Source organism: Vicugna pacos, chromosome 31 (genome assembly GCF_048564905.1).
Source record: "Vicugna pacos chromosome 31, VicPac4, whole genome shotgun sequence".
NCBI lineage: Eukaryota > Metazoa > Chordata > Mammalia > Artiodactyla > Camelidae > Vicugna > Vicugna pacos.
Genome location: NC_133017.1, coordinates 25,496,338 through 25,511,592, shown reverse-complemented (window position 1 = coordinate 25,511,592; position 15,255 = coordinate 25,496,338). Strand labels below are relative to the sequence as shown.

The following is a 15,255-nucleotide window of genomic DNA, read 5'->3' as shown; positions in this document are numbered from 1 at the left end:
GCGTGGAAGCAGGACTAGGGAACACGCTCACGAGGGTGTCGTGGGTCTCGTGTCTGAATAGGGACTCCCTTCTACTTCAGCGCAGGCTCTCGCTTGGCAGCCGAATGGAAATTCTGGTGAGCGACGCCTCCTCCCGTGTCTCCCGACAGTCGGACGGCTGGGAGACCGAGTGGGATGTCTCCTCGTGAGCTGTGGCGCGTCCTGCCTTTCGGGGTGGGCCAGCACGTTTTGGGGTTTCGCTGATTTGCTACAGGAGAATTTTGAGCTGTGGAAAGTCGCCGGAACGCCTGCTGGAGCCCATTCGTGGGAGTGAAAGGGTTGTGGTTTGTGTTTAATCCAGTGTTCAGCATTTCGTCGCTGGATCAGCTTGCCCTGCAGAGTGGCTGGAACCTCTAGCCTTGTACCGCGTTTGCTGAAGTCAGTGTTAACTTTCCTTTTGGGTTAGCCTGGTAGCTCGAGCAAGTTGAAGCAGTAGCGGTGTTCACAGGTGGTTCTGTCTCGTCTGCGGGACGTGTGGTTCCCGGACCGCAAGCCGGCAAAGGACAGGATGTGGCAGTGGCCTTGGATCAGGGAAGGGGCAGGCAGGCTGTCTGCGGGCGTCCGGAGGCCTCAGGAAGCAGGCCTTGCCGGTGGCAGGGGCTCTGCAAAAGCCCGCTCTGCGGGGAGGACGGTCTGGACGGCGCGGTTTGCTGAGAGAGGCCGCGTGAGGGTGGAAGGCTGCTGGGCCTCCCTGGGCTCTTCTGGTGTGCGAGGGGAAGAGCAGAGCTAGTGAGGCATCTTTGTTTGCAGGTGAAGCGAAAAGTGCTCGGAAGTTTTGTTTGGCTTTTAGTCAGAGATACTTCAATCCTAGGATGACCTCAAAAGTAATAAGACGTGTAATTTTATTTGTTGCAAAATAGTAGGCTCCTCAGTTCGTAGTATGAAATCTGCAGCTAAAATTTACCCTTCTTATTTAGACAGAAGCTCTGTACTGAAGATACGGCTTTTGGAGCTTCAACCTTTCCAGCTCAGTACTTCCCTCCTGAGATCACTCTCCACCCGTACGCCTACCCTCCTTACACCCTGGAGTCTCCACGGAATGTTTGCCGAGTGCCTGGCCCCCAGTATGATTACAGCCAGCCCCGTTGTTTTGGAGGTTTTCAGACAGTGAAGCCACGAAATGAGCACATGTGCCCTCTCCCACAGAATGCGAAAGCGCTCTTCAAGGTCTGTAAGTGTTTTCGTTTCGTTGGTCACTTTAGCATTTAAAATGTGAAGCACTGGTCAAGTCTCGCATGTTATTTATTTTTTTTATTGAGTTATAATCAGTTTACAATGTTGTGTCAATTTCTGGTGCACAGCATAATGCTTCAGTCATACATGAACACGCTTATATTCATTTTCATACTCTTTTTCACCGTGAGCTACTACAAGATACTGAATGTATTTCCCTGTGCTGTACAGTGTAAACTTGTTTATCTGTTTTATGTATGCCTGTCAGTATCTGCAGATCTCCAGCTCCCAGTTTCATTCTTGTATGTTATTTAAGTGCTGCTTAACTTTTTTTGAGGTATTTAAAATTTGACTTGGTCTAACCTTTTTAAAACGTGGTTAAGTTATGAGTACTTATGAACTTGCAAATTTAAGCCTTTTTTACAGTGGTAGTTTTCTTAGTTTATGCTACTTTTTCATCTTTTCTGCAGAAGAAGGCCTATGAAGAGCAGAAGTTTGACAGTAAGAAGACCGATGGACCTGTATCATCTGACTTACAGTCAGTTAAAGCTTCACATATGCCCATTCATGCTGAGAATAGTTTGAAATCAGGTAAAGAGAGCACACTCTGTAGCGTTCTGTCTTCCCGCCTTGTCTGCCCCCAGAAACATCACTGTTCTCTGAACAGCTGTTTTTGTGGGCTTGTTCATCGTGAAGAACTGAGACCGTCAGACTTCCTGTGGGTCCCGGAGGCCTCTCCTCCCAAGGAGGGGAGCTGTGTGTGTGGGGTCTAGGCTATGCCTTTAACATGTTATCACCTTGCTTTATGCAGGAACCTCTGTGAAGGTGCAGAGCAAGTCTGTGACAATCACGTGCCTCCAGATGTGTTGTCACAGTTAGACCCAGCGTACTGTGTCTGATCGTGTTCATTCCTGAAGCAGCTTCTCTGCTGTTCTGTTGGGACACTTTTTAGTAGGTGGGAGAGTTTCACTGTGGTTTAAACCCCACCCTGAACAATGCCAAGGCTGGGGCAGGACAGGTACTCAGAGGACGTGTCTGCTGTGGGCGCGGGAACTGCTGTTCTGTCTCGGGCTGAAAGTTAGTGCTTCTGCGTGGTGGGCTTTCCCTGTAAGTCGTTCACTGTTGCACTTTGCTCACGGCCATCACCTGTTTTGTAAAGACGTAGAACCTTGGTAATAGTGTGCTCACTGCGGACGGTCTGCCGTTTTATTTGCATGTGTAATACACATAGTATTTACATGTATAGCATATGTTGCTACATACGTTTTTTCTTTGCATTGACTTCACTCATAAACCATCTGGTACATGGTAACGTGAAAGGTAGGTTGAACAGTTAACTGTACTAACTTTAGCCTTAGAGCTAAATAATTTAGAAAGTGTGGGGGCTTTGTGACACTGCGACCTACAGCATCAGTCATTTCCCGAAAATGGGACAGAGGTTGTAAGTTCAGTCCTCCATGCTTCCTTCCAGTTTGTCCAGCAAGCTAAAATGTGGAAAACTTACTATTGAAGGAAGTTTGTTGGGGCGCCCTTAAACTCACAGGACTCTGAAGTGTGTGTTAAGAATAATTGAAATGTCCAGCCGTGCAGTCAGGTTAAGGTAACTGTTTCATCAGCTTCAGAGTTTCTCCCAGAATTTGCGGTGTTTATGCTTCTCTGCTTGGTGGCCCACGTGGTCACTTACGTTTTCCGCTGTGACGCAGATGGGCACCAACACCAGCAGAAGATCGGGCTGTTGGCGCAGTATGTGTTGTTCATCGGTAGCAGTAGGCGTTCTGCTCTGCAGTGTAAGTGTTGAGTACCGGTCATCAAACAACATCTGAATTTTTACCCCTACTTTTAATTCTGTAAATACAGATGGTTATTATAAACGAACAGACAGGAAATCCAGAATCATTGAAAAAAGTGGATCTGCCTCCAAACCTGAGTTTGAATTTACCAGGTTGGATTTTCCTGAACTGCAGGGTCCAGAGAACAGTGAGAGACCAGAGACACAAAAGCCGCCCAAGTGGGGGCCTTTACACCCCGCCCCCACCGACATTTCTCTTCTAAGAGAAGTGGGGAAACCCGCTGCGGCGTCGCCAGAGGTGAGTGCAGCCCCCGCTCCTTGTTCCCCTCTTCCTTGCTCCTTGGTGACGCACAGACGCAGGTCCATCACCTCAAACGCCACGCGTCACAGCTGGGTGTGGGAGGGCCTCTCAGCACGCCTGGGTGACTCTCTGTCGTTTGACCTGTTCACAGTCAGGCTGTGACGCCTGTGTGACTGTTGTGTCTTACCTGGTGGCTAGAAAGCTGTGTGCTGCCTCCGGAGAAGAGGACTCTAGCCTGAGTCAGGCGATCGCACAGCCCGCTGAAAACGTCGCTTCTGCCACTGCGTTCTCACAGCGCTTCTTCCAATATGGAGAATTTTTTTTTTTTTGGGCAAATAGTAACATGTTAAAATCGCACAGCATAACTTCTAGTTTTTCCAGGCTTGTTATCTGCACCCCTGTCTCATTAATGATGCGGAAAATGTTCATTGCAGTAAAGGCATTGTTTGCTGCTCACTAATTTTAAATCGCACTGTAGTCAACATTTGATCTCCAAGCTCTAGGCCATCAGATTGAAGCATTTTCCTATCAGACTGATTTTGAGACTTTCAGGAGAAAATGTTGTCGGGTTAGTAAGTCCCTAAAATGGCTTCTGACTCATTGGGGCACGTCCCCGTGTGGAGGCAGGGAGAAGGAAGAAACAATGAAGGAAAAACAGAGCTCACAGCTGCGTTATTTCTTGAATGGAGACAGGATTTCCGTCTCCTGTCCCAGCACTGCTCTCGGTGCCTGGATACCAGAGCCTGAGGTCTCAGTGGTAGTGGCGTGTAGCGGCAAAGGTAAATCATTCTCCACACGTTGACCTGTGGACTGTTACACCTCGGGGTTTTGCTTTCACACAGCCGTGGCAAGTAAGGCTGATTGACCGATGGAGAAAAATTGGTTTGACTTGGCAGAGACGTGACTGCCTCCTGGGCCCTGGCTGGGTGTGCGGAAGAGCTGAGGCATTGACGGTCCCTGCGCCTTTGTGATGGGCGGTCAGTGGGTCGCTCCCAGCCCTCGAGCGCCGTGCAGAAGTAGCGCAGGATGCGGTGGGTCCGGGGTTGGGGAGCACGGCTGACGCCTGATGGCAGGGCCCCCCGTCCCGGGGGAGTGCTGCGCGTCTGGGCAGCGCGTGGGGCCCACCGCGCTTCGTGGGGAGGTTTGTGTGCTCACTGCCCTGCTACGTGTGCACACTCTCGAATTGTGCGTACAGTTTTTTTTTTAATTTTCCCTATAAATGAAAACTTTTTTTGCTGTTTATATTAGTAGCATCTTTAAACACCAGAAAAATATTAAGAAAAACAAAGAATATAATTGTCTGAAGTTGCACAACTGAGAGAAAACCACGTTTGGCACTTTTTTCCAACTATATGTTGTGGCAATTGCGGGACAGCCCAGTCCCCTCAATTTTGGAGACGTACATATGGGCTTGTGCTTGAAGTTGTAACACTTGTGCGTCGTTTTTTCCATGTCAGTAAATATTTTCCGAAAACTAAACTGTTGGATTGAATCTTTGATAGCAATAATACGTAATTTGCTCAACCATTCTTGAATAGATAAGGCATTTCTAGTGTTCCATTGGCCTTGGTGTGCATAAAAGTTGCACTTCCTCAAAGAGCAGGCTGTGTTTTAGTCTTTTTTTCCCTCCTTTGATGAGTTTATTCTGTCTTGGTTAACATTTTTGCTTTACACACCGTGTCTGTCGAACCTCCATAGAGAACAGAGCAGCCTGTAGGATGGGACCAGATGAGAATTTGTTTCTCAGGGTGCATTCACTTCCGCAGAGCCATGCTGATGCCACATCGTCTCCTCCGGGACAGCCCGGTGTTTTGGAAGCTGAGAAGGACGCTGATAGAAGGGAGAGTAGCATCTTCGGCTTTGCCAAACTTCCAAAAATGCTCCATTGAAGATAAAAGTTCACTTCCCAGATGGCCCTTGTCTTGCATTCATTTGGTAGCGTAGTGAAATCACCGAGAGCCTGTTCAGAGGCAGGAATCCTCAGTCCTGCAGCAGGTGGGAGCAGGCAGCTCCGAGCTCCCGGGAGGGGGCCGCTGCTCTGTGTGGCGCTTCCTGCAAGATGTGTGTGATGTGCGTCTATTGGGCAGTAATTTGGAGCCTGCAGCTTAGCAAGTGACACCTGTCCGCCCAGGAAGCCACACCTGTTCTCTGGAGGGAAGCTGTGGGTCGTAGTCTGGGGAACGCTGGGGCAGGAGGGCCCGGGGTGACGGAGGCATTTCCAGTCCCTTAGTGAGCTCTGCCCCGGGGGGGCCGGGGACTGAAAGATTTTGCGTTGTTTTTGTTTTTAATGAAGGTAGTGGCTTTGTGTCCTAGTTTAGAACAGGTCCTTTACACTATCCGGAAACACCTCTCGTAGGCTGCCAGGATTCCCGTCCCCAGACAGAAAAGCGGTGCACGTGTGTTCAGCAGTCGGTGGTCTTGGCCGCTGGACGGTTTTTTTTTTTAGACTTAGATGTCATGAAATGGTAAAATGGGTACATGTATGAACTTCTGAATTTATTTTAAATCCATTCAGTTTGAATTTACCAATTTCCTGTCACCTTGGGTGCAGCCAGTCACTTTGAGGTCTCCTTTAATGTGCTCACACGTCCCCCCGTGTTGTTTGGCGCCTCTTGTTGCTCGCGTGTGGCGGCTTCCTGTCTACAAAAGAGCGTACGCATCAGAAGGCTTGTAGTTGCCTCTGTAGACGTCGTGAGGGATTTGTTTTTGAGCTTTGGTGAGGGGGCTTGCGTGTTCATTGGGGGCAGGTGGCTTCAGGAGTCAGGCAGGCACAGATGTGCTGACTTGGAAATTGTTGATGATACGTTTATGTTAAAGTTACCTGCTGTTACGTGTAATGTGATCTCCTTATTGAGAGCTGTGTAGAAATGACACACAGATGTTTATCTCCTAGGCAGAGACGTAGAATGAAGCTAGCTAAGCTGTAGACAGTAGGTGGTTTCTCCTCCAGGGAGTGAAATTTGGCAGAAGAAAAGAATTTGACTTCTCATATTCCCTGCTGATGTGTTTGGAATATTTAATTAACGTACATTTTGCAGGTTTTAAAGAATGACAAAGGAAGCTGTATAGTTTAAAAGTAATGACTCACGTTTAGTTTGAAATGGTAAGAAAATAACTGGTTTGCTTTTTAGGGCGAAATAGTGGTGAAAACCAATAACCCGACCGAGTCTGTAACTGCTAGCGCTGCTGCCAGTCCCTCCTCGTGCACGAGAGGTAAGAGTGGCTGCCGAATACGGTTTTAGAAGATCCGGTTGTCTGCTTTCTCAGTTCATTCTTAGTCCATTGCAACTGAAGTGTTTTTGTGCTAACCCTTCTTTGAGGCAGCCGATGGGTTGTTGATAAACCGACATCATTGTTAGAAGACTGAAGTAAAGGAGATCGCATATCCAGACACAAGGAGTGTTAGATGCGAGTAGAAAATTCTAAACGAAACATTTGTCCCGTTAAGTGAGACATTCCCTGAACTCAGACATGACTACTTGCTTAAGCATTACCTGTGCCCGTGGTTCTCAAAGTTTCTGGTCTCAGGACCCCTTAACACCCTTTAAAAACCCCAGAGAGCTCCTGTTTACTTGGATAACTGTCCACATTCGTATTATCTGAAGTTGAAACTGAGACAAAATATTTACCAGTTCACTTAAAAGTAACAGTAATAAACCCAGTACACGTTGACATAGCACATTTTAATTAGAAAAACAGCTCTTTTCCGGAGTTAAAAAACTGGTCAGTTATGTTGCACAACTTTTTACCGTCTGGCTCAGTAGCCCTCTTCGCACTCGGCTGTTTCACTGTTCCCTGTGGCACGGCCGCTGTACCCCCTCGGGGGAGAGCGGGGAAGGCGGGCGGCATGCTCCTGTTACCAGGAGAACGCTCCTGACTGGGACCCCTGGGAGGGTCCTGGCAGCCTCGGAGCCCACTCTGAGAGCTGCCGTCCCGTCCTGACCTGGCCCAGCCGTGTGCGGTTGAGCGTTCAGTGGCTTTTGCTTCCGAAATTTATATGACTGGCCTGTCCTGACGGACGACGTCTTTACAGAACTATTCTGGACTCATTCCCGGGTGTGTTTTCTCCTGCGTTACTGTGTTTGGTAGGTGTGTGGTTTAGGAGAGTGCTTCACTTCAGTGGCAGTAAGGGTGCGTAGCTCTGTGGTGCACCCGTAGTGGGTTGGCCGCAGGCTGCTGGCGTGACCTGCCCGTGTCCTGATGGACGCCTTTTTGTTTTGTCTGTATGTAGAGTTTCACGGGCACCTAAGGAGTGCTGTTCTAAAAAGAAACTGTGCTATGCCTGTGTTGTAAAAAGAAATAATTGACCAGTTATCGTGCTAGCTGAAGTCTAGCGATCTTTGACTTCTGATATTAAAGGTACACATCCAGGTTAGTAGGGCCACAGTCTGATCTTTAGCTTGTTAATTCTGTGTGTTTGCCACGTGGATGTGTTGTGGATTGTTGTCTTTTTTTAACGGAAACTATTGTTTGCCTACCACCCGCACCTCCCAGTTAAAAGAACAGTGCCTAGGAAAATCAGCTCCCTTGCAAGTCAATTCGGCATGCATGTTCCAAGACGAAAAACAAGTTTAGTGGCGCCAAGAGAACGTTCTGAACAATACCTTCATTTAACTGTATTCTTGAGTACTTCATGTGATGCATGTTTGGAGTTTCTAAGTAATTTCTATTTTACTGTTGAGATTGTTCAACAATTTTGGTTATCTTTGAGCAGAATTATCTTGGACACCAATGGGTTATGTTGTTCGGCAGACATTATCTACAGAACTGTCACCAGCCCCTAAAAATGTTACTTCCATGATAAACCTAAAGATGGTTGCTTCATCAGCAGATCCTAAAAATGGTAGTATGTCGTCTTCTGAAGTTTTATCTTCGGCTCCTTCCTACAGAGAGAAACACGTTGCCCATCCTGCGAGAAAGGTATGCGTCACACTTTGATTATGTTGCTTTCCTGCGCGACCAGATAGTCTTCCTTTTTTCTCAGACGCTAAGCGGAAGTGTTTCTGCCTGTGCTGTAGCCACTCATCTGAGTTGGTTGTACTTGCGTCTTGAGAAAAGAGTAAGATCTCAGTCGAGGGACACGAGTGGTAGCTTAAACATGAGCGAGGATGTGCATTTTAGATCTGTGGGCCGTTTCGATCTCTTCAAAAGAGATGCTGGCAGAAGCTTTTGCTCTGGTTTATAAAGGGCTGCAGCCTTTGCTGAATTCTACATGGCTTTTGCCTGCCAGGTACTCGTAGCAGAATAGTTGTATTCCATCACGATCATCTGGTATGTTACTGATTCTTCGTTAATTGCAACTTACTTATTGTAAGATAGCATTTCAGAACCCGTTTTTTCCTGTCAATTCAGATATTTTTAAGCTGCGATTTTTATTGATCTCTAGATTTGTTTCTTGAAGAGCCTTTTTTGTTGGGCTAGATTTTGTGCTCGATTTTCCCTGTGTACTGATTTATTTTTGGTTGAAATATGGTCATATTTGTTGAGTGTGCTGGTTCCCTGTCTTTGAGTATCAGGATACTTTTTGATATCCACAGTGTCTTAGACCACCCCAGACAGACAGGAGCTGTGCGTTTGTGCCTGGTTGATCGAGGGAATCTGTGTTGGTGACAGTTACAGTGAAGTCCGACCTGTGTGCCTGTTCCCCACAGCTATATGCACACACATCTGAGGAGCCCAGGAGGTGGTGGCGAGACTGGCCGGAGACTGGCCAGCTCTGAAACCCTGCCGGCGTCTGGGTGCAGGCTGTCTAGCAGGCCTCTGGCTGGTTCTTCCCTGTGGCCACCAAGTCACCATCTGAACCTGTTTTCCTAATGTGCATTCAGCACTCTAAGAATTAACCGACTTTGCTTTATGTTCCCAGCATCTTTTGAAAAATTACTTTTTAATTAGAGGTGTAAGAAAAGTTTATTGTAGAGAAGTTCCAAAAAAAGATGAGAAAATAAAGATCTCCCTAATCTTATAACCCAGATGGCTTTGCATTATGGTCCTAATGTTTTTTCCCCCCTCTCTAAAACTTTGTCTTGTAAATTTTTATTACTGAAGTGACACACGAAATACTACAAGGATCTAATTATGGAAAAGGTCGTTTTCCCGTACCCCTTTGGTTCCCACCCTTCAGGAAGCCTCCATTAACAGTCTCAACAAACATAGTAAACATATAAACAAATAAATGTAATATGCAATAAACAAATAAAGACGTTTATTTTGTTAAGTTTTTTATTTAAAAAAACAGAAATGCGATAATTTGTTGCACATTACCCATAAAAGTTGCCTTTTTCACTTAACAGAATACCATGGCCAGGTTAGTAGATAATGGCCATCGAGGCTTTTACCTCTTGTGTTGTTTGTTTTATGAGAGGGAGGTAATTAGGGTTATTCATTGATTTCTGTTTGGAGGAGGTACTAGGGGTTGAACCTGGGACCTCTTGGGTGCTGAGCATGCGCTCTGAAAACCACTTGAGCTATACCCTTCGAGGCTTTTACCTCTAAAGGGTAAGTTCCCGTTGGGAATTAGACAAGGTCTCAGACATTATAAAGTTCCCACCCTCTTCAAGCCTCCGTTCTCATGGTGAGAGACCAGCACAGAACCTGTTAGATGGTGATCAGTGCTCCAGAGAAGACTGAGAGTAAGAGGTTAGATAGAGCTGAGGTGCCTGGAGCTGAAATGAGGGCACGGACTTAGCCGAGATCCAGATGTGTAGGTGTAAGTGCAAAGAGCCTGAGGCCTATCATGTAATAACCTTTAATGAAAAAGAATCTGAAGACGAATATATGTATGAATATCCATGACTAGGACACTGTGCTGTACACCAGAAATTGACACATTGTAACTGACTGTACTTCATTTAAAAAAAAAGAAAAAAAGGGCCTGAGGCCAAAGCGTGCTTGACGTGATTGAGGAAAGGCCAGGGGACTGAGGCCAGGGAGAGTGGAAGCGATGCGGTCAAATCCAGCAGGTCTGGGATGAGCCCAAACGCATGTCTGATTTGAAGGTTCCACGGGTGATTGCAACGTACGGTCAAGTTCAGGAACCCCTGGGCTGTGGTGATAGAAACGGCACACCTGGATTTACGAAAGGACTTCAAGTTGCTATTAGTGTAAGAGTCATTAACATGACCTCAAGTTGAAAACTAGTGTTATGTCCGAGTCTGTCAGTTCCAAGGTAGTTGGACGTGACGGCTGTTTCAGTGGATTTTTTTCCTTCAAAATCATTTAACCAAATGCTGGCTATTTGGGAAAAAAGGGAGTAGCTCTGAGTAAAATTGCCATGTGGTTGTGCAACTTGATGTCTTAATTTTATTCCTGTATGTGGAATTAAACAGTTACTGAGTGTCTTAAAAACCCATGATTTTTGCTGTTTTTTGTTCTAGTCCAAAGCATCACAAGGTGGCGATCCTGAGCAAAACGAAGCCTCAAGAAGGAATAAGAAAAAGAAGGAAAAGTCTAAATCGAAATACGAAGTCCTGACAGTTCAGGAGCCACCAAGGATTGAGGTACATTTATGTTTATTACTCAGCTTGTATGGTGTAATAAATGGGTCTTCCTTAATAGAAATACGGGTTCCTGCTGGTTGCCTAAGTGAAAATTCTCCAACATGTTCTTTAGTAATTGTTTTCCCAGTGCTAAAGAAAGTACTTGTCACCCATTTTCTCCACTTCCTCACTTTGGCGTCCCAGCACAGTGCCCGTCTCGTAGTGGGCACTCAGTAAACATTTGAATGAATGAGTGAGTGAGTGAGTGGCCTAGAGACAAAACTGCTTGTATTAAAATGTCATGGTGTGTATGCCATACTACTGATACATACTCCTTGTGAGTATCTTCTTGACTTGTTCTTCCCTTGCTTTGGCATGCTGGCTTCTGCAGGGCCTCCTTTTCTGTCCAGAAGTCTTGGTATGATGTGTTTAGAAAACCGTAGATCTGTTGTGGGCCCTGATCAGGAAGAGAATGTCATGACCATCTGAAAGCACTCTGGACGTTGTTACCTGTGATACTCCAGGAATGTCCCTGTCCTCCAAGGGGCTGTCCTGAACTCTGACTGTTTCTCAGGGGTCTGCAGGACCAGACTCAGCAGCCTGGCTCCGTGCGGGTGGAAGTGTCTGTCAGCAGCGCTCCCCAGGCCTCTGGCTTAGGGCCAAGCCCAGGGTGTGCCCACAGACTTGGGGGGCTGCCAAGGCTCTTGGAACATTCCCTTGAGGATAACGGGACTGCCTCTTTGAAGACCCACGACCATGGTAGAGCATTATTGTCTGGGGCAACAAGTAACTCATGTTTCTGCCCCGTTTCTCACATAATTTCTCCAGGGTGCCTAAAATGTTGACAGGAGCACGTTAAGACATTTTTAAATGATTTAAACAGTTGTTTAGAGACCTGTTCCCTGGTTTCTTTTTTCTAACCGGGGATCAGCACATGTGACAGGACACTTGCATCTCCTGAGTCCAGATTGATGGCTTCTCTAAAGAGAAGCAGAGTTGAAGGGTGGGTGCCAGGGTGCTGAGGGGTGGTTCTGTAGACCGCCCGGTGCACCCACATCCTTGAGGCCCCGGAGCGGGGATTAGGGCCGCGGTCTTCGGAATTTGTTCTGAGAGTAGAATAAAGCCGAAGCACTTACGTTACAGGGCTTTCTTTTTGTTTTCTCACTGTTTTATGACACCTTTGAGTGCTTTCATGGGAGATGATTACAGAAGGAACGTACAAGCGAGGGAGAGGTTGTAGTTGCGCGTACTTGGTTCTCGTGGTTCCCGAGGCGCTGAAGGCGTGTGCTCCACTTAGGGTGCCGAGGAGCTCCCCAGTCTGGCAGCTGCATCTGAAAGAAGAGACAGAGCAGAGTCCCCGAGAGTTCAGTCTAAGCAGCAGCCACAGGTCATGTTTAGGCTGAAACCACAACTGCTTCAGGCGTAACGTTTCTTGCTAAACTAAACCCTCCAGACCTCTTTGTGTGGGAGACACGTGGTTTTGTTTTGGTTCGTTCCTTCCTTGAACTGCATGTGGTGTGTTGAAGCAGTGTCCCTGACCCTGAAACCGCTCTGTCACTTTTGTAATAAGGCCGCTGGTAGCTGCCATGGCTGTATAGAGAAGGGAGGGAACCACAGACGAACCACAGACCGCCTGTCTAAGTTCAGTTTAAAGAGGAAAGGTTGGCTTAGTTTATCCAAGAAACAGCTCCCTTCTGAGGCAGCGATGTCTGACTGGGGGGGAAAGGGCCACGAGCATCTCGCTCTGAGTCGTCAGGATCAGAGGAAGACACAGCTCTTGGATCCGGGAATGAACTTGTAGTTCGTGATCCAGATGGAGAACGTGCAAGCTCTGGGCATGTTCGTTGTCCTTTTGCCTTTCACAGTGGGGTAACAAGTTTCACGTTTGTGAAAAGTACAGTTCTAGACCCCGGTAACTTTGTGTTCATATTTTGTAATTTGGTCCTCTTCCCCCCGCACAGAGGTGTTGTGTAGCGGCCTGTGCTGCGCGTGGCCCTCGCCCTTTGCCGTGAGCCCCCTCCCGGTGGGGGTTTGGCGCCAGGGAAGAGAACAGCGGTGGGAGGGCAGGAGTGGAGGTGCAGACGCACAGAAGGCAGCGTGCACGTGCAGCCTTTGTACGGTCTCAAGATCCAGATCCCAGTGATGCCAGAAGTAGCGTGTGTTCAGAGTATATCTAACTTTGTGCCTAAGCTTAATACTTTAATACTGCTGGATGTGGTTGCACTTGTGTAAATGGTCATGTCTCCAAGATTTCATGGCAGTTGGTTGTCTCTCTTCGGCAGTTGGAAAGTGCATGGTGCTAACGAGGCAATGATACCATCAGTTAGCCTCACATGCAGACTTGTGTAGCCAAAGATTATGCAACGTACAAGCCTTGGCTCCTAACGTGTAGATGAACTCTGTTCTTCACAGTGGAGATGTAGATAGAAATGTAGGTGGTTTCGTATAAACCAGTATTGTGAAAGGAGATGAACAACCATGAGGGCAACGTTGACAGGTAAAGTGGGATTGATTGGGTTTTTCTTCAGTTTTTTAAAAATGTTAAGATTATTATAGTCTCTAAACGTGTACCATCTTACCTTTAATGATGTGACTTTGTCATAAGATGAAGAGCACAGTTGTAAAATATGCTATTATAAATAAATTTCTGATTTCTGACCTTCTTAGAATAATTTTAAAAATAGTGGAAAGAAGAGCCAGATTCCAGTACAGTTGGATTTGGGGGGAATGCTGACTGCGCTGGAAAAGAAGCAGCACTCCCAGAATGCAAAGCAGTCCTCCAGACCCGTGGTGTTCTCAGGTGAGAGTCTTCATTTCAGACAAATGATTGAAAGTCTTTTCCAGACAGTCTTGTGACTGATTTCTCTTGTAGTCAGAATTGATTTATGTATGACAAAACAGCGTGGTGCTGTAATAAGGATCGGTAGAGACCAGTTGAATAGCCTTGAGAGTCCAGAAGTAAAACATATCTATGGCCAGTGGAGTTTCGACAGGGTTACTGAGCTAATTAAAAAGGACAAGGAACAATCTTTTAAAAAACGGTCCTGGGACAACTGGATTTCCACATGCTAAAAAATGAAGCTGGGCCCCCTACCTCACACCGTATACAAAAACTAGCTGAAAATGGATCAATGACTAAAATATAAGAGCTAAAACTTCAATTAAAACTCTTAGAAGAAAAACAGGTGTATCTTCATGACCTTGGATTAGATAATGAATCCTTATTTAGGACACCAAAGAGCACAGGCAACAAAAGCAAAAATAGATACACTGGATTTCATCAAAATTAAAAACTTTTGTGTACCAAAGGATATTATCAAGCGAGTGAGAAGGCAGCTTACAGAATGGGAAAAAATATTTGCAAATCACATGTCTTACTGTTGCGGAAAAGTGTGTTACAGCTCTGTGTTACAGCTCAGTTGTGACAGCAACCTGGATCCGGGCGAGAGACCAAGCAGCACTCAGAGAGTTGGAGAACTCAGGTTTATCACGCCAGCGGGCCCAGAGGAGCTAACACTCCAAGCTCTGGGCCCCATCTGTAGGTTTACACAGGCTTTTATAGGCTGCCAGTCTACACTTTGCTACATCTTATGCATCAGGTATAACGAAAGTCGACTAATTAGGAACAAGCTTTGTAGAAATGGACCAATCAGGAGTGAGAGAAATAACCAATCAGGAGTGAGCTCCATGCAAATGAAGCGCTACAAATGGACCAATCAGGAGTTAGCTCAGGAAACCAATAGAATTTTAGGGGTAAGTTCCACTTTTTTAGAAGTTAGCCGTTTCAGAGGCAAAGAGTGAGATAGAACCACCAGGCCAGGGAACCGGATGGTGCTGGCAGGAGAGTAGTGGCCCTGCCTGGGGGTCCTGCTGGTCTTTTTTATGGGGGCTTCCCACCTCATTACAAGGGTTTAGTATCCAAATATATAAAAACTCCTACAAATCAATAAGACTCATTAAAAAATGGGCAAAGCTCTTGAAAAGACATTTATCCGTAAAGATAGACGTATGGCCAGTAACATGGAAAGATGCTCAGCAGTGTTGGTCATTTGAGAAACACAAGTCAGAACCACACTGAGGTAGTTCTTCAAACCTGCTGTGGTAGCTATGGTAGCTATAATCAGAAACATGGAAAACGAAAAGTGTTGGTGAGGATTTGGAGAAATTGGAACCCTTGTACACACACTGCTGATGGAAATGTTCTGTGGTGCCATTACTTTGGAAAGCAGTCTGGCAGTTCTTCAGGATGCTAAAGAAAGAGTTGTTGGCAGTTCCTCTCCTCTGTATGTACCCAGAAGAATTAAAAACAGAGACGCAGAACTTGTACACCAGTGTTCATAGCAGCCTTACTCATGAGAGCCCAAAGGCGGAAACAGCCCAGATGTGTGCCAGCAGAAGAATGGGTAAACAAGATGTGGCATATGCATATAATGGAATATTCAGCCTTAAAAAGGTAGGAAATTCTGTCATGGACAGGC

General features: G+C 46.4%; 1 protein-coding gene across 6 annotated transcripts in view; it reads left to right on the top strand.

The window, feature by feature from the left end:
- SECISBP2 (SECIS binding protein 2) overlaps window positions 1-15,255 on the top strand; it is a 38,568-nt gene that overhangs the window by 5,223 nt on the left and 18,090 nt on the right. For 2 of the 6 annotated variants that reach the window (XM_072952671.1, XM_072952667.1), the window contains exons 3-9: window positions 957-1,206; window positions 1,683-1,803; window positions 3,070-3,299; window positions 6,434-6,515; window positions 8,017-8,222; window positions 10,676-10,798; window positions 13,445-13,577. In XM_072952671.1, coding sequence (XP_072808772.1) covers window positions 957-1,206; window positions 1,683-1,803; window positions 3,070-3,299; window positions 6,434-6,515; window positions 8,017-8,222; window positions 10,676-10,798; window positions 13,445-13,577 — 1,145 coding nt within the window. Of the gene's footprint in view, window positions 1-956; window positions 1,207-1,682; window positions 1,804-2,900; window positions 3,000-3,069; window positions 3,300-6,433; window positions 6,516-8,016; window positions 8,223-10,675; window positions 10,799-13,444; window positions 13,578-15,255 lie in introns of those variants that run through there. The other 4 variants (XM_072952670.1, XM_072952668.1, XM_072952673.1 and 1 more) reach the window with 4 other exon arrangements.